Below are 25968 nucleotides of genomic sequence, written 5' to 3' on the forward strand. Positions count from 1 at the left end.
AGATCAGATGAATTCTAACCCAAAGCAAGTCACTTATATTTACACTGAGTTGGCAAGTCATGGGGTAGCGACATGCACAGCGGTAATATCGCGTACACAAGGTGTAAAAGGACAGTGTACAGGCGGAACTGTCATTTCTACTCAGCTGATTCACGTGGAAAGATTTTTGACATGCCTGTGTCCGCACGACGGGAATTAAGAGACTTCGAACGCGGGATGGTAGTTGGAGCTAGGTTCATGGAACATTCCTTTTCGGAAATCATTTAGTAATTCAATATTCCTCTATCCGCAGTGTCAAGAGTGTGCTGAGAACACCAAATTTCAGGCGTTATCTCTCACCACGGACAACGCAGTTGCCGACGGCCTTCACTTAACGACCAAGAGCAGCGGCGTCTGCGTAAAGTTGTCAGTGCTAGTAGACAAGCAACACGGCATTAAATAACTACAGGAAACAATGTGGGACGTACTACGAATGTATTTTCCGATCGTGATCATATCGGATGGACCTAGGCGACTGGAAAACCGTGTCCTGGTCAGAGAAGTCCCGATTTCAGTTGATAAGAGCTGACAGTAGTGTTCGAGTGTGGCGCAGACCCTACGCAGCCATGGACCCAAGTTGTCAACAGGGCACCGTTAAAGCTTTGGGTGGCTCCATAATTGCGCAGACTGTGTTTATATGCCTTGGACTGGGTACTCTGACCCATCTGAACCGATCATTGACTAAAAATGGCTATGTTCGGCAACCTGGAGACCATTTGCAGAAATTCAACGATGGATTTTTTTATGGATGGCAATGTACCATGTCACCAGGTTAGTATTGTTCGCGATTATTTTGAAGAATATTCTGAACGACTGTAGCGAATGTTTTGAGCACCCAGATCACCCGACATGAATCCCATCGAATATTTATGTGGCATTATCGTGGTGTCAGGTCCTGCTGCGCGCCATACTTCCGTAGTTATGTACGGCTACAGAGAAAGTATAGCTCAGTTTTCTGCAGCAGTCTTTCAACTATTAGTTGAGCGCATGTCACATCGAGTTGTTACGCAACGCCGGCTAAATGGAGTTCCGACACCACATTAGGAGGTATCTCATGAAGGTTTAAAATTGGCGTCATTATCATAGCTTCGCCGTAAGCTTCTTAATGAAAACATTAACAATAAAATAAATACACCCAAAACTATGCTTGTTCCAAGAAATGTGTCTGCCTGCAGTCTATGCAACTAATATATACTTATTAGCAACTGAACTAACGGTAATTCCAGCCCAATTATTTTAGCCACAGCCTTTGTTCAAATTCTTTAAAGGACCAAGTATTTGCTTTTTACAGTGATTACGCTATTAAAATGTGGCAAAATATAAGGGTAACCAACTAGAGACACGTACGATACCAGTGTTCACGAAATCTAAATTAAAGTACCATTTATGTTCAAACGTAAATTTCCGTAGTTGAGAGCTCGTACCTGTGTAGAAACAATCAAAATTTCACAATCAGACACTTGCACAACAAAATGCAACGAAAGTACTGACATAAGCCAAATTCAAAATTAAACAGATCTGAAGGTGTACACTGCTAAAGCAAATTAGTCGGTGAAACTTTCAGATACTTGTGACTGGAGACTATGAATGAAATAATTTGAATATTCTTAGGATTGATGTTTACTGTTGGGGACGATGTTGTAGTTAGTGATGATTTCAGTGTTCGAGACAGGACATCGCAGTTATTACGTCGGTGTGGCAGTGATCTCATCATCCCTTGTATTGGCAATGTGAGCCACAGTAATACCTAGTATGGGGAATAGACGATATGACACATGTAGCTGCAAATATGCAATGGCATATTAAGCAGCGATAACTCACGTGAGATGGTGATGAAAGTGGAGACGTATGTTCCGATCAGGATGGCGAGCGGCAGCACGAACATGCACATGAGGCTGAATGCGGCGTACAGCTGCTCCTGCCACGGCTCCGTGTAGAAGCCGTACGTCACGCACTGCAGGAACAGCTCGCAGAACGGGCCCCTCTCCACGTGGAAGATGGCTATCTGCAACAGCAAGTGACACGAACTGTTACGGCGCAAAGTCAAGCGCCGGCACGCCAATCGGGAACGATAGAGAAGAGATGGCTGTGAAAAGAAGTCAGCCAAAGGCACGCTTCCCGGACCTCATTCCAGGACCACAATGCGACAGCAGCGCCCCCTATATGGGGAGGACATAAGCGACGCGACCGACTGGTGACAGCCCAGTTCAATATCAGCTTCAAGATTAGCGCCGGCCGGGGTGGCCGAGCGGTTCTAGGCGCTACAGTCTGGAACCGCGCGACCGCTACAGTCGCAGGTTTGAATCCTGCCTCGGGCATGGATGTGTGTGATGTCCTTAGGTTAGTTAGGTTTAAGTAGTTCTAAGTTCTAGGGGACTGATGACCTCAGAAAGTAAGCCCCATAGTGCTCAGATCCATTTGAACCATTCAAGATTAGCAGCGTCAACTCAAGTCATTTCGCTTGTACTCTCTATGTAGCACAGACTTGGGATTGTCTATACCAGTGGTTCCCAACAGGTGGTCCGCGGACCCCCAGGGGTCCGCGAGCTATGCCAGAGGTGTCCGCAAGATGCTGTTGGAATAAAAAATATATTAAACATATTTTGTATGATAACAGATTTTTTGTTTTGGCAGCTCAATATTTTTTCAATAATGAATATGTCTACGTTTTTTATAAGTACCAATAATAGAAAACGTATTAAAAGACTAGATTTGCCATTATTAGGTACTTGATACTGTGATATGACAAGGTACCAATCATGCTCGATGAGGGGATCCTCAAGAAAATTTTGTTGGGAACCCCTGGTCTATACTGACAAAGACGTTATTTTGTATGTCGCCCGTTGCTTGCGTCACATCTGTGCAATTGCAAAAGTTAAGTATTGTAATTTTCTTTTTGTAATAAAACTCAATAATAAGATTTATTTGAATGTTTGTCTAGTGAATCGAGTATGCAGGCTTCCTAGACACCATCAAACCATGTCATCGCAAGCACAATCTGGACGTTGCCGTACTCCACGGTAGCGTGTCGTATAAAGATGATGTTCTGCATCTTACACTAATCTCAGGAAGATCACGACAACTAAAAGCAGACATTGCGGAAATAGAAATAATTTAAATAATTTATGGCAGCATAATACACACTATCTTACCAAAAGTGTCAGGACCCCTAGTAGTGGAAAATAATATGAGATGTGTCCACGCTCTGCCATGAGGATTTGCACTTTCCTGGGGCACTTTGAGCTATATGTGTGTATAGGAGGGGTGGTAGGTGTGACTGTATGCATATGTATATACAAGATGTAACAGATATAAGTGCACATACTTTTCTGGCGATTGAGGACAGTATACTGAACCACAATGCATCAATGTTCACTTCATTTGCAGACTAATAATTATAGCTAATAGGAGTAGTATGTTTTAAGATTGGTTACGTCTAGCAAGACCAAGCCACTAATGTTTGGTTCAAATGGCTCTGAGCACTATGGGACTCAACTGCTGTGGTCATAAGTCCCCTAGAACTTAGAACTACTTAAACCTAACTAACCTAAGGACATCACACACATCCATGCCCGAGGCAGGATTCGAACCTGCGACCGTAGCGGTCGTGCGGTTCCAGGCTGTAGCGCCCTTAACCGCTCGGCCACTCCGGCCGGCCCATTAATGTTTATTTTGCCCTGGGGAGTAGGTCACTTGTTCATGTGTATACGTGTGGGCACAAAACGGTGAGTTTATACTCACAGCCGTATTTCACCTAGCGCTGCAGTTTCGACTGTGCTGAAAACATTGGGTTAAAAAGGCTGTGACGTGTTTGTGCGAAGACTCTTCTGTGCAGGGGAAAGACAACCAACATACTGACGAGCCTACCTATTACGGTAACACATACAAAAATACATACAATTAAACCAATTACACCCTGTATGTACACGAGTGCCGGCCGGAGTGGCCGTGCGCTTCTAGCCGCTACAGTCTGGATCCGAGCGACCGCTACGGCCGCAGGTTCGAATTCTGCCTCGGGCATGGATATGTGCGTGATGTCCTTATGTTAGTTAGGTTTAAGTAGTTCTAAGGTCTAGGGGACTGATGACCTCAGGTGTTAAGTCTCATAGGGCTCCGAGCCATTTGAAGATATATTGCCAAAGAATTTGGAGACAGCCAGGCGATTGTCATTCGCACCCTGCATCGATAGAACTTCTATCACCGTCATCTGTCACTACATCAGGCACTGGACGACCGTGATTTCGAACGTCGTACAGAATTTTGTCGGTTAGCCCTTCAGCAACTGAAAGACGACCCTACGTTTTTCCATCGTGTTCGCTTTACCGTTGGTACAACGTTTACTAACCACGCTAGTGAGAAAAAAGTGGTTCAAATAACTCTGAGCACTATGAGACTTAACATCTGAGGTCATCAGTCCCCTAGAACTTAGAACTACTTAAACCTAACTAACCTAAGGACATCACACACAACCATGCCCGAGGCAGGATTCGAACCTGCGACCGTAGCAGTCGCGCCGTTCCGGACTGAAGCGCCTAGAACCACTCGGCCACCTCGGCCGGCTCCACGCTAATGAAAATTTTCGTAACATGCACCAGTGGGCAGCCGAAAATCCACACTGGCTTCGCCCAGGCAACATCAACGGCCGTGGAGCTAAACGTATGGTGCGGCATCATAGGAAATGACATTTGGGACCTTACTTCATCCTAGGCGTTCTATGTGGACATTCGTACGCACACTTTATGACGAACATTCTGCCGGTTCTTCTAGAAGAGATACCCATTGATATTCGACTGTGTATATGGCTGCAACGCGACAGTTGTCCAGCTCACGCACCCCGTGCTGAAACGCAAATACTGAATGAGAACTTTCCCGGACGTTGGATAGGACGAAGTTTTGTTGACAAATGGCCTTCATTGTTCGCCGATTTGACTCCTCCTGATTGCTTTCTTTGGGGATATCTCAAAGATGCATCTATAACGAAACCCCAACTACGTCAGACGAAATTTGTCGTCGAGTCACCAGTGCATGCTCTATCATACACTGTAATTACATCCGTTCGTCTTTCTTTCAAACAGCGATTGGAAATGTAGCTTTCAGTCCATCTTCAACAATTTGAACAGTTCAAATAAAGGATAACGTTATGTTTTTGGAAGACAATTTATGTTTTGTGATTTGGGTAGTACCAAATAATTATTATTAAATTGTTTGTTTGATTTACGTGTGTACGAAATTGCATTACAGTGTCAAATAAATCGACGACGTTTAGTTAAGAAGAAATTTATTTTGCGGTGTACAGGTGGTCACCAAAATATTTTTAATAAAATGTTTAGTTCAGCGAATGTATCCCATATGATATAAGTTAGAGCAGTGTAGGTGGAGACAGTTGTCAGAGAGCTTCTATTTTACCTCTAAGAAGCGCAGAGCCACGTATAGGAATTTTTTCAATTTAAGAATGAACTGTTATTTCTCTGTTTCTTCATTTCACGTAAATCTGGGAGGACATACTCTATATTCTAGCCTAAGCTGTATTTCCACATTCAGCATTCGTAGATGCATGCAGATCGTGAGTTGGTTCGAGGGGAAATGAAGCTTTATTCTCGTTGCGCAGGCCTGCCTTACGGTATACAGGCACGCAGCCTGGTACGAGACACCTACTTGGATGTGTTTGCAGCGCGAATGCCGTTTCGGGCTACCATGCTCCCACATTCTAGGATACTTCTCGAATTTCATACGACAGGTTTCAACGTCAACATTAACAAACGCTATGTCACTGTAACTGTCTTCTCAAGAGCCATCGAATATAGGTATGAAAACTATTCTATTCCGTTAAAAAAACTACTTACTTCAATATCTCTGTTGACACCAACGCTAAAAACATTAACCAAACAGAAACATACGTGCCCCTCGACGCTCTAACATTTGCCCAAAACCGCGTTTCGATATGTGCAACCGTTCATGAACCAAGAGGGCGTTACGTCGTACGTGACTCACCCTGTGTATGTAAGTGTTGAAATGGGTCGTAAGATGTTTTACGTTTCCTCACATTTGATGTATTTTGCATATCTATTCATTGATTTTCGTGTTGTGTAGTTAAATATTCAGCACGCCGGCAGCATCTGGACAAATAATGTGTTGACTCATTCCTTTATTTATTGGTACGCCCGCTTTCCAGTATCTGTGGTTCCTTTCTGTGATTATGAGTGAATGGAATGAGTGCGTCGTAAAGTTGAATGACTACACAGACAGCCAGAGGATCATGAGTCGCGTAGATCCATTTAAACCTAAATTTGAGCCTAGATTGGGCTAAGACAGGAGTCAAAGATATACATCCAGATGGAACTACGTAATGCTGTAGATGTCAGCCCCAACAGTTCCTCTTCCCCCAACGATTGTTTTGAAAGTGAAGCCGTTTCTCGGCGTCCACCATGATGTGCATCCTGCCTTAGTCTTGGTAAGCTGGAAAACATGGTCTCTTGAACTGTCCTATCTAGCTTGAGGATACAGGCACTGGGATTTATTTACTTGTACAGTCACTTAGTGTTTTCTCTTTGAAATTCATCTATGTTAGAGAAATCAGTCGTGGTCCCTTATTTTGTCCATTTCATTAAATTTTAGTGCAAGAATGCTGTTTGATGGTCATTGCTTAGTACGGGTCTGAGCCATCGATCCATGTCGAATTACACAATTCTTTAAGCACTGGCAGTTCGTAGACAGTTACTATTTGGCCAACATTAGCGTGTATTGAAATTCGTGCGAAATTTATCCTCTTGCTAACAATTATCTTTTTTGTAACTATTATGGAAGTGTTTTGACCACCATCCGTCATGGTTTCACAAATAATGAGTCAGAGCCTCCTCCACTGTGCAGTACGTTAAAATCTATGTCAAATGACTACCTACATGCTGAGTGTATTATTATCTGGTGACTACTTTTTGATTATTCAAAAAATTTGTCTACGTGCATGTTTCTTTGATATGGCGTTCACCCACCATTCATTGTGTACATCCTTTGATCTGCTTGCTAACAGTACATCTACATCTACATCTACATCCATACTTCGCAAGCCACTTGATGGTGTGTGGCGGAGGGTACTTTGTGTACCACTATCGTTTCTCCCTTCTATTCCAGTCTCGTATTGTTCGTGGAAAGAAAGATTTTCGGTATGCCTCTGTGTGCACTCTAATCTCTCTGATTTTATCCTCATGGTCTCTTCGCGAGATATACGTAGGAAGAAGCAGTATACTGCTTGACTCATAGGTGAAGGTATGTTCTCGAAACGTCAACAAAAGCGCGTACCGAGCTACTGAGCGTCTCTCCTGCAAAGTCTTCCGATGGAGTTTATCTATCATCTCCATAACGCTTTCGCGATTACTAAATGATCGTGTAACGAAGCGAGCTTCTCTCCGTTGGATCTTCTCTATCTCTTCTATCAACCCTATCTGGTACGGATCCCACAGTAGTCAGTACAATTAATCGTTACGTTTTATTTACCTTTTCGTATGAGTGTGTGAGTGATTTTTGTTGTTTTACCCTCTAATGCTGAGAAATTGATGTTGCCAAACCGATGTTATTGCCACCACCGTACCTCACGAACATAAATAATTCTGTTCCAGTTGTAGGACCACGTATTCAAGTACGATTTGATGCACCTCTTGTGTAATGAATGCAAGATGCTAAATATATTTTAAAATTTATTGCTGTCAACTCATTGGTCCTAAGTAATAAATATTCTCTACTGATGATAAAAAAGAACTCCGTTGACTATAATAAGGTATTACTAATGCCCATATCATTACTTGTTCCATGCAGATTACTAAACACCATGAGATAAACGTACCTGCAACGCTGAGGCAGAGAAGTGAAATACTGAATGAAGAAAGAAAGGTGCAGTACAAAAGGACCAAGAGTGGTTTGCAATAACATACCTTCCGTGATATACTCGCGTCAATTCACGTTATCCATTGTGCCAAACCATAATTTAATTAATTTAATTATTCGAGGTAAGTGAACATTACGTATTTATTAATGCACTATCAGCTTGTACAGGAAATATTAGAGCCCGTAATTCAGAATCTGCGCCCAGGAACTTTTCATTAACTTGTGCACGAGTTATTTAATTACAATCCACATTAAATTTTCTAACCCCCCTCCCCACTTTCAGTGTCCTGCCGACATCGAGTTCATTAAAGATTGAGCACAAGCTCGGAATGTTCCAAGGATGGGGAATGAAATCGCCTGTTCCCTTTCAAAGCAACCATCTGCTTATTTGCTTGCAATGACTTAGGGAAATCACAGGAAACCTAGGCCTGGATGGCAAGATGTGCACTTGAACCCTCGTTCGGCATTGTGCTATTCACTGTCCCACACTAACGTGTTTTTTATATAGGAAGTCGTGTATGCGTGCGTATCAAATATTTTCTAAGACGGATGTGAATTTATTTTAATATTTAAACTCTACTCAGAGAATGTACGGCAATTTTATTCTCACACACACACACACACACACACACACACACACACACACAGCAGGTGTGGCCGAGCGGTTCTAGGCGCTTCTGTCTGGAACGGCGCGACCGCTACGGTCGCTGGTTCGAATCCTGCCTCGGGCATGGATGTGTGTGTTGCCCTTAGGTTAGTTATTTTTAAGTAGTTCTTAGTTCTAGGGGACTGATGACCCCAGTTGTTAAGTCCCACAGTGCTCAGAGCCATTTTTGAACACACACACACACACACACACACACACACACACAATAGAGACGCCTTCTGCATATTTCCAAATCCGTTACGGCAGTACATGGAAGCGGGATAAGAAGATGGGTATCACCAGATGGAGAAGTAGTGAATCATATTGACCATGTCGCCATTCAAAGAAGATTCCAGAACAGTATTAAGAATATTAGAACCTTTAGGGCACCGATTTGACACGGACCATATGTTAATCATATCAAAAATGAAAAGAAAATTAAGAAGAAAATAAATATAAATAGAGCGGAAATTACTAGATATAACCTGTCTGAAGAATCTACAAAAGGGAACTTTACCAAGGAAATGGAAAGCAACCTAACAAAAACTAGACTATACAACAGGAAACAACAAGACGTCAGAGCAAAAGGAACACCAGAAGAACAATACTCAGGAAGTATCTTCCAAAGTTATAGGAAAAAGAAAACAACCTAACAAAATTTGGTTTAACAAGAAGTTCCAACAAGAAGGTCTGGAGAGAAGAAATGCGAGAAAAGTGTGGCTTAGAGAAAGGAACAATATGACAATGAACGAAAGATATTACAAAATCCGACTTGAAACACAACGAACCCAAAGACAAGAGAACGGGAATAATACAACAATATGATAAAAGAAGCGAAGGATGATTTCAAGTACGACAGAGCGAGGAAGATGTACCAAAATATTAAAATATCTTTGGGTAAATTTACTAAAAGTGAACAGTTGATAAAGGATAAGCATGGGAAAACTCTTACCAACAAGAGTGACATACAAAGAAGATGGAAGACATAGTTTTCACAATTACTCAACTGCAATGATCCACAGTCTTACTTCAAATTTGAAGAACCTAATACAGTCGTTGTACAAGTTAGCACCCAACCAGTAAATGAAAAAAACAAGCCATATAGAAATTAAAGAATAACAAGGCTTGTGGGGAAGAGTAGATATACGCTCAGTTATTAAAGGATGGAGGGCCACGACAGGAAGTAGAACTACAATATTTAATAGAAACAATCTGGAAGACAGAAACCATATCTGCAGACTGGAAAACCGCAAGTATATACCAGATATTTAAGAAGAATAGTCCCCTTGTGTGCGACAACTATAGAGGAATTGTTTTGCTGGAGGTTAATTATAAAATCCTATCGACGTGCCTGTTAAACAGACTGATCCCATTACTGAAAAGTTAATTTATGATTACCAGTGCGGTTTCCGCAGAAATAGATCCACATTAAATCAGCTTTTCACTCTAAGACAGGTAACTGAAGAGGCGTAGGAATTCAATGCAGATGTACACATATTATTTGTAGATTTCGAAAAGGCCTACAATAGCATACACCGATAAACACTTCTAAATATAATGAAGGAATTTGAAATACCCTCTAACCTAATCATAGTAATTAAAATGAAACTTTACGTCATTTCAATATACCTGTAGGAGAAACAGAAAATTTTAAGGTATTCTCTGGACTGAGACAAAGAGACGTCATTTCACTTACTGTAGTTAACCTCGTCTTAGAGAAGATCGATAGAGAATTTAGTTCAACTAATCCACAAGGGATCCAAATGCAGGAGATGAATGCTGCTAGACTTGCCTACACAGATGATGTAGCATTAATAAGTAGTTCCAAAACAGAATTAGTCAAGATGATGGAAAATTATTACAAAATTGCTGAGAAAGTAGGATTCCAAGTTAGTGAAGAAAAGACACAATACGAGGGTGAGTCAAATCAAAACCTTAAATTTGCAATAACAAATCGAAATTTCGCGCCGTTATCCTGTAAGTTGGTCAGCGTGCTACAAACAGCGAGCGCAATGGCCTGTAGGTGGCAGCACAGAGCAGATGCACACATACCGTCGCAGCATCAGTATAAAGATGGCCGCCACACTTGCGACTTGCACTAGGGAAGAACAGTGTTCTGATATTCGGTTTATTCGTAGTGAAGGTGTGAAACCTATTGAAATTCATCGACGAATGAAAGTTCAGTACGGTGATGCATGTTTGTCACAGTAGCAAATCTACGAATGGAGTGCGCAGTTCGCAAGTGGTGTGACTTCAGTGGAAGATGCTCCTCGTCAGCCGGCCGGAGTGGCCGTGCGGTTCTAGGCGCTGCAGTCTGGTGCCCGGCGACCGCTGCGGTCGCAGGTTCGAATCCTGCCTCGGGCATGGATGTGTGTGATGTCCTTAGGTTAGTTAAGTTTAATTAGTTCTAAGTTCTAGGCGACTGATGACCTCAGAAGTTAAGTCGCATAGTACTCAGAGCCATTTTTTTGCTCCTCGTCCAGGTCAGGCACAACGAGTTGTGGCTCCACAGAACATTTCAGCAGTTGAAGCCATAGTGAAGGAAAACCGCCGCGTGACATTGCAGCATGTTTACAGATTAGTCATGGGTCAGCACACCACATTGTGCATGATGTGCTCCAGTTTCAGAAAGTGTCTGCAAGATGGGTGCCACGGCAGCTAACACCTGAAATGAAAGAACGACGTGTTGATGCTTTTGACGAACTTCTTCGGCGCTTTGAACGAGAAGGTGATGGCTTCCTTGCAAGAATCGTTACTTGGGACGAAACCTGGGTTCACTTCCACAAACCGAAAATGAAAAGAGTGTGCAATGAATGGCGCCATTCCTCATCACCAAAATCAAAGAAGTTTCGAACGGAGCCATCAGCAGGTAAGGTTATGATGACTCTCTTTTGGGACGTAAAAGGAGTAATTTTGGAGCATTACATGCCTAGAGGGACCACTGTCACCAGTGCATCGTACACTGATATCCTAAAAAATCATCTTGCGGACTGCAATCAAATCAAAGCGACGTGGATTGCTGTCAGCAGGTGTCCTTTTGCAACATGACAATGCAAGGCCCCACACTGCCCGTACAACAGTTGCAACAATCGCAGACCTGCATTTTCAGTGTCTTCCTCATCCACCATACTCGCCAGACCTTGCCCTAAGTGATTTCCATATGTTTGGACCACTCATAGACGCAATGGGAGGAAAGAAGTTCAATTCTGATGAAGAGGTACGCCACGCGGTGCAAGAATTGTTGCGCGGACTACTAAAGAATTTTTTTCGAAAGGAATTTTTGCACTTTTTAAGCACTGGAGGACTTGCATTGAGCTTGGGGGAGTTGTGTTGAAAAGTAATACAGCTTTGTACCACTTCCGCACAGTAAATAATATTTAAAAATATATTTAAGGTTTTCATTTGAGTCTTCCTCGTATCTGGTCATAAGTTAGAAAAACCAAAGTGATGCGTCTTTGCCTGTAGATGGATGCACTTTCAAAACAGTTGACCTCTTCAAGTACTTAAGGAGCCTGTTTAGCAACAATAATGGAATGGATATAGAAGTAGATACCCGGCTGGCAACAACAAACAAAACACTCTTTAGGTTTATTAAAATCTTACAGAAATGATCACTTAGTCCTAACTTCAAAATTCGCTTGTATCAGTCGACCATTATACCAGTACCATTATACGGATGTGAAGTATTAAAGAAAGATGAAGAAAGATTGTTACTATTTGAAAGAAAAATACTAAAATTTTTGGTCCAGTATATGATGAAGATAACGTGGAATGGAGGAAAAGAAAGAAATGAAGAATTGAGAGAGCTGTTTAACACGGTAACAACGTAGACGTGCTCAAAATCAGAAAGTTGATCAGGGAAGGCCATATAGCAAGATAGCAAGAATGACAGAAAACAGACTACCCAGAAGAGTATTCGGAAAGATAGTAGATGGAACGAGAGGAAGAGGAAGACCCAGAAGTAGATGGAGAGATAATATGTGGGAGGACACAACTAGGATGAACATGAACACTGAATGGACAAACAGTGCACTCAACAGAAGGAAATGGAAAAGGCTTGTAGAACAGGCTTATGATCGATAAGGCCCTTGCAACAGAAACAGATGCTTTTCGGTGACTTGTTTTTGTTTGATGGTCACATACATTTCTTGATGGTGGAGGTGGAGTAAACAAAAACACATCATTTTATTTGTATTGAATTAAGTTTGTATGTTATTCAATTGAATTGTAGATTATAGCATCGGTTTTCGATAGAGGTTATCTGTTTCTGACAATCAATAATTTTCATGTCTACCTAGACTGCCGTCATCCACGTGAAGATTTAATCCAATGACGTGAAATTATCGTGCCGCGCGATTCTTAGCCGTTAGCCCTCAACCAACCTCCGTACTGTTGGTACGAAAAAGAAAAAAGAAAAACGCTTTCTAGTTTCTAATATTATACATTTACTAGTGTAAAAATTAACATTTGTATGTATAAGATGTAAAAATGCATATTTCACCATCTATTGTGGAGCGAGAAAAATCTACAGTGGTGCGATCAGGTCAAACTCTTTGTAACTATGGTTTGCTTGTCGTGCTTGACTGTAATTGTTGTGTACAAGGCTTCCATAATTGAAATCAGGGTACGTTTTCTCTGAGAAAAGCGCCATTCATATTAGATTGTAGGGTATGAGTAAATGCAGCCACCAAAGGGAAAACGGTTTTCTTCCAGCAGACAAAGAAGCATTTTTCCTCGTGAGGTATGAGAGTTTTGTATCTTAAATGTATCTGTCGCTTGTGGCTGACTGATGGATGTGTCTGTAGCATGATGTCAAGACCGTTCCTCTGTGCGGATGAGAGAAGTGAGAGGATGAATTCCGGTGCTGGCACGTCTTGTACTCGCGTTGAATAGTCTGAAGAGGGTTGTCGAACTTGACGTCCCACTGCAATGCTAGGTTAATCACAGTGGTGAATATCCTAACTTTATGTGCGATTGTGGAAAAGTTTTGAATTTATTCTACGAGGATGGCACATAATCAGGTGCTGGTGAAATTTATGGTACCAACTTTCTTCCCGTTGGCGGTCACTGATAGAGGCTGAAACTTTTTAGCACCATCCGGATTCCAGGCAAATACTGCACCAAGTGCAGGCGTCCATTATCTAGTTCAGTTATGGAGGACAGTTACAGTCTCTCTCTTTCTTATTGCAGCGTTATTAATGCCTAATGTAGAACACGAGCTGCGCTGTTTAAATAAAGATTCTTCTATGATCTTTTGATATTACAGTACTCATATTAAAATTCCCAGCTGACAACGGTCAGGACGTGTGTAAGTAAAGGACTGGATCAGGCGAGTCGATTCCACGTTCGAAAGAAACTGCTGAATTCTTAAAGTATAGGCCAGCAGGCGGGAAAGTCGAAACAGGAGTTGGATGGCTCCGCCATGGGCGGGCAGCGGGAACGTCCGTTATAATTCATGTGGACGTGTTGCGAGTTCTCTGGCGGTGGCGAACAGTAGTGAAAGCCGGTCAGAGAGGCTGAGTGTGTGTGTGTGTGTGTGTGTGTGTGTGTGTGTGTGGGCGGGTGGGTGGGTGGGTGAGTGTGTGTGTGAGCGCGTGCCCGCATTCGTGGGTGCGTGGGTGTGTGCGGCGCATTCGTGGGTGCGTGGGTGCGTGAATGGGCGGATGGCTGGCTGTGTGTCAGCCGCTGTGACTTCCGCTCGCTGCTCGTCGCACCCCTGACGTCTCCCGAACGAGAAATTCAGTGCTGCGGCAGGCGCACAGCGGCCTATATTGCGGCTGACGCCTCTGCTGTTTGTCACGGAACTCGTCCGTTCACCGCTGTTTCCCTGTACCAGTTCGTTAGTGCTGGTTATATAATTTCAGTTTCTGGGAAAAACTGTTACTAGTTTATTCCCGAACTACAGTTTGAGGTAGGCTGTGTTAACGAGGCGAGGCAGAAATCCAAAGAAAAATATACATGGTGGGGAAGTTCCGCTATTGTTCACGGTTGGCCCACGTATATGCGATATACTCAATTGCATTGCCTGTACTTTACTTTAGTGGGCGTATCAGGTCATGACATTCCTCTTGAGCAGCCTTATCTTACACAATTATTTTAAAAGGAGCGAAAGGTCGACAGTATTACATTGTATCTCCTTCACTGTGCTCGCCGGCCGAAGTGGCCGTGCGGTTAAAGGCGCTGCAGTCTGGAACCGCAAGACCGCTACGGTCGCAGGTTCGAATCCTGCCTCGGGCATGGATGTTTGTGATGTCCTTAGGTTAGTTAGGTTTAACTAGTTCTAAGTTCTAGGGGACTAATGACCTCAGCAGTTGAGTCCCATAGTGCTCAGAGCCATTTGAACCATTTTTCACTGTGCTCGCTAACAGTAGCCAGTAGAATTGATTGTTTCCTTTTATTTATCTTTCGTATGAGTGCATGAGTGATTTATGTTCTTTTACCATCTAATGACGAGCAGCGTGATGTTTATTTTACGTTCGGATTTATTATAAAGTGTAACACCTGTTCTGTTTGGTTGCTGTCATTATACAATATCGGAACAAAGGCAATGATTATTTTTTTCTTTTCATTTTCAGATTGTTATATCGCACTTTATTGTTCAACTAAAGCTGGTCGTTAAATGAAAACGAGATAGATGAAAAAATGGGAAAGTCAACTGTTTATTATTTCAAAAGAAATCGCTCTAGCTGTTGATAAATTTATCCAGTTGTGACTCAAGATGGCCAAAGCCTTCACAGAACGCAAACATTTTTCCATGAAGGTATGGATCGTCCTGTCTCACAGTGGGCTAAATGTATTAACAGTTATGGTGATTACTTCCAAAATAATAAAGTTCACTTACATGTCACCACCTTGGACCCAGAATTGAGCAATCTGTGTGGTCGACTGAACAGTACATCTGCCCAATCTGGCGATCTGACGCTAGATACCGGAAGCCGTTGAGGCCCTGCATGGCACTGAGAACAGTCGTCATAGACTCATCAACTGCCTTTTCGCATGAGAGTCTTGTTACCACTAACATGGCGAGCAGCAGCATCGTGGAGCGATAAACTGCAGACGCGGTAGCTCACGATACTGTATTCCTGCGGTATCATAACATAGTTGTGAGAGAGCAGGTGCGTGTGTACTGGGTATAACAAGAAGACACAGAAAAACTGTGGTGTCACCGCCAGACACCACACTTGCTAGGTGGTAGCCTTTAAATCGGCCGCGGTCCGGTAGTATACGTCGGACCCGCGTGTCGCCGCTGTCAGTGATTTCAGACCGAGCGCCGCCACACGGCAGGTCTAGAGAGACTTACTAGCACTCGCCCAGTTGTACAGCCGACTTTGTTAGCGATGCTACACTGACAAATACGTTCTCATTTGCCGAGACGATAGTTAGCATAGCCTTCAGCTACGTCATTTGCTACGACCTAGCAAGGCGCCATTGCCAGTTTATATTGAGATTGTAATTATGTATAAACAAGAGCGATGTTCTCCAATTATGGATTAAAGTTAAGTATTCCAGCCGCTACGTTCTTTTCTTCATAGTATAATTCCTTTACTGTTCCAGACCTCACGCCAGTCTGCGTGAGATTAAACGCGCGCCTTTCGGCTACCCGTCACTGTGGATTGGCTGTCTTGCCAGTCTAGAACAAAAACTGCTAGGCTTTTAGAGAGTGCCGTGAGGAACAAATTGAGGACAGCAATCCGCGTCGGGAAATGTCATGCAAGGACCCTACAGGGCGCCGAAATCATGGGCGCCCGCACCTGCAGCTACACAATCCCTCTAGTAGCTCTGTGCGCTGACGGACCATAGAACAAACGTCTCGCAAAAGAATGTGTGCTGTGTGTTATTCGGTGATTTCGACTGATTTCCAAGCTCGGCGGTAGAGAAGATGGAGCCAACTGCTGTGTAGAACGACCTTGTCTCTTGAATGCGATGGTCTGTTGCGTGGGTGGATGACAGTTTCGCACACACTGGTTTCTATCCGCATTTCATTTTTCTCCTGAAACGCTCAAGAATCTCCAGTTTTCTTCCGTATACAAGAGAAAAATGAACCGCGGATGGAAACCCGCATCTACCGAGGCAACACAGCATTGCATTCATAGGAGCGAAGGCCTCTCTACGCAATTAGCTCCGTGTCCCCCACAGGATATCGTGGCAAACTGTCGTATAACTAAATAACAAACAACGTTGCCAGACGTTCCCCCTACGGACCGCCTGGGTACAACGTCACGTTTCCTGCGAAGAAGTGACCTAGCGGTTGACTTCGGCGCCTGTAAATTAGACACTCTGCAGCGTCGTTGGATGTCGTTCCCGGACACGGGTCCTACCCTCAATATCTTCCTAACTACACCCTCTACACCTTCTTGAAATTTGTTCAGTATCGTTCTGTAACTATGTACACTGTCTGACCGAAAATAGGAAGTACGCTAAAGACGTGGGTAATCCAGCCATGCCATATCGTGACCCCACTGTTTACTACAATATATGCTATTTGCGCAGTATGACAGTCCTACACACTGGTGTCACGTGTGGGTCACAATTGTTGCCGTATGTGCTGCATAAACCGAAATTTCGTCCTATAGTAAATACACTTCTCAAAGCCATACAATCCAGAATTGTGTAAAGTCGTCTGTAAGATGATACGGCTGACTTATAGGTTCTGGGGACGTAATCACAAAATTTATTTGTTTTTGATGAATTTATTTGACCAGTCAAGATGAAAACCTTCTTCCTCCTACTTGCAGAAAACTTCATTGATCTCTGTAGTACATGAACAGTTTGCAATAATAATAATAATAATAATACCAATATCATTTCATTCCAATACGAAAGTTTGCACTGAAAGATTTAAGTGTTCGTTTCTCCCGCGCACTTTTCGAGAGTGGAACGGCAGAGAAGTAGCTTAAAGCTGGTTCGACGAACCCTCTGCCAGGCACTTAATAGTGAATTGCAGAGTGATCATACATGTAAATGGAGACGTAGCTGCATGTTTAGCAATTGATTATACAGGGTGAGTCACTAACTATTGCCACCTAGAATAACTCGCAAATAATGATAGTAGCTGAAAAGTTTGTGGGGCAAATGTTGCATGGGACAACGGGGGCCATAATATGACGTTAGTTTTTTGTTGTTAGGTGAAGTCTCTTCATAGTAGTGCTCAAGTTGATAGCGTTCCAGTTTCGTAAGACAAACCTGTATGAGGCGACGGTTCGCCTGGCGCTCAGCCTTATTTTTCGTAGCACGAGTATAAATTCTGTAATATTTGAAAAATTTTCACCTACGCTATTCGTTCTTACTACATTAGCTACGTCTCACCCCTACGCAGGTTGACTGCCTCCATGTCTGCAGCTGTGTGCAAAGTAGTTCCGAGCAGCTTACCAGATTGCATGTATAAGGGATTTATCAAATCACGACAGGCATACATTTTCAGGAAAACTGTATGCGTTTCTTCGTTTACTTGTCGATAGTTTCAAATGTGTTTGGTCTAATAATTAAATTTAATTAATATAGTACGTAGTCAAATAGCATGAAATTCACTAAAACTTGATGCAAATACATGTGGCTTTTGTGGTAACAACGTTCGATACCACACTCGTTAGGGGTCGCAGTTATCGACCGCGGTCCGTACTAGTATCGCTGGACCCGCGAGTCGAGACTAGCGCCGCTCCGCGGCTTGCAACAAGTCTCTAGCGTGCACTCGTCCACTCTTGCTCGGAACGTCAAGTAGGAAAGTAATATAACCTTCAGCTGATAGGAAGTAACCTCTAACAAGGCGCTTAGTTAAAATATGGCCTATGTGATGCCTCTAATTATATTCCTCCTGACTATGAAGACTCCTGTACCACCAGTTAAGTACAGTATATTATTTTTACCAAAGACTTCTAATTATTTTAGTCGTTGTAGACCCAGACCATGCAGCCAGCTCCTTATAGACTTCACTGACAAGATTTGTATGTCTCTATTTAGCATTGGCCACCAGTCATTCTCATTGGCGATTATTCGTTCGTCGTCATCATAACAGTTTTTTAAAACGTATTATCTCTAAAAGTCATACAAAATAAATAATATGACCAGTGATGAAAAAAATATAGATTAAAAATGAAGTCTTACGAAACTCGAACGCTAACGACCTTTTCTTTTTAATCGCCTGTGGACAGGAGAAGGAAACTACACTAAAGATTCATTGGAAGAATCCTAAGGAAATGCAATCCGAAAACAAATGAAGTAGGTTACAGTACGCTTGTTCGCCCTCTGCTTGAATACTGCTCAGCAGTGTGGGATCCGTACCAGATAGGGTTGACAGAAGAGGTAGAGAAGATCCAATGGAGAGCAGCGCGCTTCGTTACAGGATCATTTAGTAATCGCGAAAGCGTTACGGAGATGATAGATAAACTCCAGTGGAAGACTCTGCAGGAGAGACGCTCAGTAGCTCGGTACGGACTTTTGTTCAAGTTTCGAGAACATACCTTCACCGAAGAGTCAAGCAGTATACTGCTTCTTGCTACGTATATCTCGCGAAGAGACCATGAGGATAAAATCAGAGAGATTAGAGCCCACACAGAAGCATACCGACAATCCTTCTTTCCACGAACAATACGAGACTTGAATAGAAGGGATAACGGATAGAGGTACTCAAGGTACCCTCCGCCACACAGCGTCAGGTGGCTTGCGGAGTATACATGTAGATGTAGATGTAGATTCACTAGCATCTGCCACTTATGTCCTACGGGAAAATAAAAGAAAAAGAACTGCACCTCTTCAAGCGCTGGTGCCTATCTATTCCTATTCAAGATATAGGGTAGCCTAGAAAGAAAGTAGGAACAGTGAACGCACAGAGGAGCGACGAAAAAAAGGCTTTTTTATTTTGTTATCTTATTCTTTTTTGTTTTACTTCTATTTTTAATTTATTTTACATTTTTTACTTTTATTACCAGAATTCCAGGAGTCGCTCGTGACTTCTGATAATCGAACATCCAAACGTCTCTACTTGAAATTTTTAAACGAGATACCATTCGTAGTTCGCTCAGAGCGTCAGGTCGGAAAAACAAGCATCGGTGTCTCATATCCTGGACGTTCCAGCTGGAAAGCGGATCAGGAAAGGCGCTCCATAGGAAATTGGAAAAGAACTGTTAGTTTCTGCGGTTACGAACGAGGGCAGAGTGTCGATCATTAAGGTACGTCCAATAACCCGCTTCCGACTTCTCGTCGGGGCCAAAAAGGTAGCGGACCGTATGGCCGCGTACCGAACTCGCAGAGTTGGTGTTTGTTGCGAGGTAATGAATCACATCTGGAAATAAAAGCGTCAGGAAAGTGATATGAGCAGGTGTCTGTCGGGTAAGGAAAGCCAAGATGCGCTGCGCGAGCCTCCAGACGTGTGACGACGGACCACATGAGAATCTGTGGACGTCTGTGTCGTCCACACCACAGTGAACACGTAGTGGTGTGTCAGCGAGACAGATGCGGTGCAAATGAAACTGGTTAACCTGTTCGCCGTCGACGGTGATATACCAGACGGATTGGACGTCCACTTGACCACCATGAGCTCTAACGTCTGGCACTTAGGCTCACATATATAAATCACACAATACACGCATAAAACTTCTCTTGCGATTTTTCGGAATTGCCAGAGTAGTGCACCGTACTACTGGCACATTATGTTGTTTTAATGGCCTACTACAGGTGTACGAAGTGGGAAGTAAATCCGTGATCCCAACGTCGTGGCCTCCCCTTGTGAACAGTTTGTTCTACAGTCACACGGAAGAAATGGAGAAAGATATGGTGTTACGCGTAGGTATATCGACGTATCCGATCTGGTATTGCAGTAATGTCATGGAGGCAGGTGTCTGATATGTGGGAAACTCATGATGGAATTCACGTCGCCTCTCTGGCCGCATCCACCCCAACTGAGCTCCGAAAACTGACACTTTGTTCCGTTATCAGTGCGACTGACGGCTCTTCCATTAGACAGCTCGATCTAGCAGATTTCTGGCATTTACTATCAGAAAAGATACACGCAAATACAAACCTCAGTAACTTATTGCTGATGCATTGTTCTGCACGTTATTAGCGTTCATTTTTTAAGGGGCTCCGGAACGCCCTATACTTGCAATGTTACAATAACGCTTATAAATTACATCTTTCCTCACAAAGTATTTGAGGTAGGAAGTTGAACTTTTTACAGATTATTTATTGGAATATGGGCTACAACTTAACACAGGGATTTTACAAAATTTTAGTTCAGTTATTAAAGATGATTTTTTTTCAATTGTAATGAAAATTCACAACATTTTTTTTGCAATTTTTTATTTATATATTCAAAAATATACAGTTTTTTGGAAAAAGGCTGTGTTAAATTATGCAGAAGGTACTGTGTAACATTTACTGAAAGTTTGAAACAAATATGTTTGGAAGATCCTTAGAAAACATGTAATTAGTATGAGAAAATAAAAGTTTTGGGAATCGAGCGAGAAAGATTGGATTAACTTTTTAGTGCATTCCAGGTACATAGGATGGATTATCTTCATCCTCTGCAAACTCCTCCTCCAGCTTCCTCTTGATCCTCCTCCTGTTTACTCTTGCTTGTATTTCTAGACTCTTTACAGCCCTGTCTGCAGCCCGAAGGCGTTCCTTGTCTAAAGCAAGCATCGCTCGTTGTTGTGTTTGTAGATTTTGCTACCATTTTCTTCAGTTGCAGTTACTGCAACACTGTTCCAAAAGGTGGTCATGTATGAACACTTATCACATTTCAGTTGTATTTCACTAGCAAGTCCTACGTGCTTTATTATGGAGAGTTCCAGACCAACTTCACTACAATGAATACATCTTACACAGTTTGAAAAAATTCCTTTGAGAACCGACATATCAAATATTTCATTCACATCCGATTCGCCCATAAAACATTCATAGTTTTCACTCATTGAACCAAGATTCTTCTGTGAAGTATTTTCTTTCCCACTTTGACTGCTATGGGCAGGTGTACTTGAGAGGTTAGGTTCACTCACTTGGTTATCGTCTTTATTGTTTACAGTAATAACACATACCTTTGGCTTTCCAACATTTCTCCTTTTCTTAAAAGCCTTCAGAGGATTTCTAATAACTTTACTTTTACTCATTATTACACTTCAACAAAACAGAGACTCAAGAAACAGAATTAATTACGAATATTTTCGAGATAACGACAGAGTAAATAAACATGAAACAATCGACAATCACACCAGCGATATATATTGAACCATCACAGGTTAGCCACAACACATACTTTATCTCACATCACTAAAATGTACCTGATGAACACGGACGTTAATAATAACACCATTTGACAGCAGTTTAACAGCGCCACAGTGGGTCACGCCGATGTAGAACACATTTCAAAAAAAAAATTTAAAAATAGTTGTAGTCTTGGGAATTGAATAAATTATATATCTATTAAAAGGCAATAGTCTGCAGGTTCAGAAAACGCAAAAAAGTAAAAATTGAACTTTTCATGATTTTGAGCCTTTCCGGAGCCCCTTAAGATTAGAAGCACAAGATCGAAAGTGATAAAATTAGTGATTTCGTTTGTTAATAAACAGTTGGAAAACGTACGAGGGTTGCAAATTAAATAGTGGCAACTATTTATTCACAATTGATACAAAAGAGTTACAAGTTAGCTCCTGTTACTCTCCTTCAAAATAGTCACCAGCGTTGTGTAGAACCCGTTGCCAGCGATTTGGAAGGCATAGTATACCGTTAGCAAAGCCTGTTCTGTTGATGGTGCGAATGGTGAGGTCTGCTGCCTTCGAATCTCTGGAACAGTTCTGAAGCGAATGCCACCGTCAATGCGCAGTATCAGTATTCGTTCTTGGAGCATCACCTGCGACCAGCTTTGCGAGAGAAGCGGCGACACTTTCCGCACAACCCACTCATCACGTTGCACGACAATGCGCGGGAGCAAGCTGTGGCTGCTCTGTTCGGTCGATGGGACTGAGATGTATGTACCATCCACCATACTCCCCTGACGTAAATCCTTGTGACTTTGATTTGAGTCCGAAGATGAAGGAAGGCACTAGACTGGCTCTGCTAACGGTGTACGACGCCTTCCACATCGGTGGCAACGGGTTCTACAAAACGCTGGTGACTACTTTGAAGGACGGTAACAGGCGCAAACATGTAACTCTTTTGTATCGGTCGTGAATAAATAGTTGCCACTATTTAAGTTCCAACCCTAGTATTAGTCACAGCAGTCACCATTACGACATTAGTTCCTAATTTGTAGAAAGTCTGAGTACTTACCACGTGCCCATATCACGCAGTATAGAGCAAGCGCAAGGACAGTATATCTTCTCGGCAAATTTACAAGGACGAACAGTGTGGTGCAGTGTAACACAACGCAATTGCGTAAGGTGATTTATTTCTTATTTTAATACAGTGAAAAGCTGTCATTGCAAAAATCATTTTAGAACACAAATGGAAAGAAGAAATTAGTGAAGGAATGGGGTTGACATAAAAGTTTCTGCTGATCAAGAAGTAACTCACTAATTTAAAAAGGAACAATAAAGAAAATAGTTTTCAATTACTTGTATTAACTTTCAGAGGGTCATGGTAACTTTTATGTAATGAATAACTGTACGTCTGATAACCTTAGGGCAGCGTCTGTATTTTGTAGTTTCTGAACAGTTCGATGCAATGTTCCCTGGGACATGAATACATAGCCCAATGAACAGACACTACTGGCAATTGACAGCCATATGGGTACTGGGACAATGGAAGTTTGGGGTGGTCCCGGAGGCGGGGTTGGATTGCCAATGGACGTTGTGCGTCTCGGACTTCTGATTTTTGTTCCTGCCGCGGAGCTTCGCGTGCATGCAGTTGTTTGTTTCCTGTAAGTGAGTGCTTACACTTTCGATCTACAGTGAGACAATTTACTAAACTATGCGAAAAAACGTAAGTTAGTTACAAACTATAACGTGCACACACTTTATTCAACATTTAAACGTCTCTGCAGATATTCAGATCTAGGTTACGACATGTTAGATTTGCCTGCCATCATTAGCGATGACTCGGAAGTCGAAAAGTGGCGTCAAATGAAAAGGTTTTGCAATACGTCGGCCGGATTCCCCCCGATTTGGGCCTCCCGGTCATCAACGCCATACGATCATTTCATTTTATTTAATTAGCGATGAACTGGCGCAGACAAATAGCGAAATTTTACATGACCCGCTGAAGTGTTGCAACACTGATGCTGTCGATATCCTGAATGGCTGTATTCAGCTCAGCAATGGTTTTGGTGTTATTGCTGTACACCTTGTCTTTAATATAGACCCACAAAAAGGGGTGGCATGTGTTCAGATCCCGACAATATGGCGCCAATCGGGACCCATGCCAGTGGCCTCTAGGTACCCCAGAGCCGGAATGCGGTCCCCAAAGTGCACCTCCAGGTCATCACTCTCCTGCTTTGATGGGCACGAGCTCTGTCTTGCGTGAACCTCATCTTGTTGAAATCAGGGTCACTTTGGATAATGGGGATGAAATCACCTTCCAAAACCTTCGCGTGCCGTTCGATAGTCACCGTGCCATAAAGGAAAATGGCACCGATTACTCCGTGGCTGGACACTGCACACCACACAGTCACCCGTTGAGGGTGAAGAGATTTGTCGATCGTGAAGTGCGGATTCTCAGTCCTCCAAGTACGCCAGGTTTGCTTATTGATGAACCCATTAAAATAAAAGTGGGCTTCGTCGCCAACTCAAACTATGTTCATATCAAAGTCCTGTTCATCAATACTGTTGGCGAAACACAACCGCTGTTCCATGGCTCTGTGGCTTAATGGCTGATGTGTTGTATGGGAAGAACAGCAGATCTTCAACAACAATATGTCGCAGTATCTCCCGGCTGATCCCCACATATTGTGCAGCTCGCCTCATCGATATCCTGGGACTGGTTTGAAACACAGTGCATTTTCTCTCGACGTTTTCAGGCGTTTTCACCTTTTTTGGAAGACCGATGTTGCCAAAACTGTCATTACGAATACTAACAGTTCTTTCAAACTTGTGAATCAAATACTTGATTGTTAGGACACTTGGACCGGTTGTCTTCACCTTGAACTCGCTCGCAAACTTCCTTTGAGCCGCAGAGGGGCTCTCACTGCTCGCACAGGGTTGGTCTTCACCAGCGCTATACGCTCAGGCACGCTGTACCGCGACATTTTCACGTGAAAATGGCCGACTACTACAAGGCGCGTGTTCACGCTCATACTAATTCCAATCATGCTCTGCGGCCAGCCGTGCAGTGTGAACGTCCTAGCGCTAACTGTTCAGAAGTTGTGACGATTTTAGTTCATGTAGTTCCACAACTGTCATCCTGTAGAAGGGCTTATCTGTAGCCACAGTCTACCATCAAGATCAGCTTTAATAATGAACCTGCTTGACCGAAGGCATATGAAGTAGAAAGAATTATAAGAGAAAACATTAAGATTGGACCACAAGATATGACTGTAAATCGGACGGAGTGGCCGAGTGGTTCTAGGCACTTCAGTCTGGAAACGCGCGACCGCTACGGCTGCAGGTTAGAATCCTGCCTCGGGCATGGATGTGTGCGATGTCCTTAGGTTAGTTAGGTTTAAATAGTTCTAAGTTCTAGGGGACTGATGACCTCAGATGTTAGGTCCCATAGTGCTCAGAGCCATTTTATGACTGTAATCCACTTCCCTATAACAATCAGTGTGATCTACGTCAAACGTATCAGTGACACGGTGTGTGACAAGTTTATCCACGATAACAGCAGGCCAGGCAGAGTAAACATGGCGCTGAGCTGCAGCGGCATATTGCTTGTACGATTTGTTTGGAGTGGGGCAACAGTGATGCAAGGAGCTGCAGCATTGCTTTAAGTTATTGCGATGTATGAGGCAAGGCAGTAGGCCAGAGCCGGGAGTGGCGATGTGTAAGTGGTTGACGTATGGGAATTTCCGCTGCCAATGTTTCAGTCTCCCTCTGACACAATGTCAGGAGCGAGAAGAAAAAGCAGTATAAAGAGTCAGGCACTTTTAGCTTGAGGGGCGTGTGCCCCGTCAGTCGAGAGTCGGTTCAGGTCTGTGCTGGTCTACACTTATAGGGGTCAGTGTGGCAGTTATGTAAATATTCTGTGTAAGCCTTTACTGTACTTTGTTTCTATGTACTTGTTCGGGCTGTATTCCACCACTGGGCGACAACACCGAAGCGGGACGGATCAGCAGCCGGGTACTTGAGACTGCACGGTCTGCTTGAAGGAGGGCAGTGACAGTGGTCTGCAGGGGGTCCACGATGGGTTACGTTCGCTTCCCACCTGGCGTGCTGGGGTTGAGGCGAGGTGTACGCTGCGGGAGGCGTGGCAGCCTCGCACCAGCGCCAGGGACGGCGGCGGGTGTTGCCATCTGGCAAGCACCACTAGCGGTCTTGTCC

At 43.1% G+C, this 25968-nt stretch overlaps 1 protein-coding gene across 1 annotated transcript in view; it reads right to left on the reverse strand.

Moving 5' to 3' along the window:
• LOC124622691 (adipokinetic hormone/corazonin-related peptide receptor variant I-like) overlaps positions 1-7093 on the reverse strand; it is a 180456-nt gene extending 173363 nt beyond the window's left edge. The window contains exons 1-2 of the mRNA XM_047148480.1: positions 7029-7093; positions 1861-2066 (exon numbers count right to left, since the gene is read on the reverse strand). Coding sequence (XP_047004436.1) covers positions 1861-2066; positions 7029-7093 — 271 coding nt within the window. The remainder of the gene's footprint in view (positions 1-1860; positions 2067-7028) is intronic.
• Positions 7094-25968: the final 18875 nt, after the last annotated feature.

Source organism: Schistocerca americana, chromosome 7 (assembly GCF_021461395.2).
Source record: "Schistocerca americana isolate TAMUIC-IGC-003095 chromosome 7, iqSchAmer2.1, whole genome shotgun sequence".
NCBI classification, from domain to species: Eukaryota; Metazoa; Arthropoda; class Insecta; order Orthoptera; family Acrididae; genus Schistocerca; species Schistocerca americana.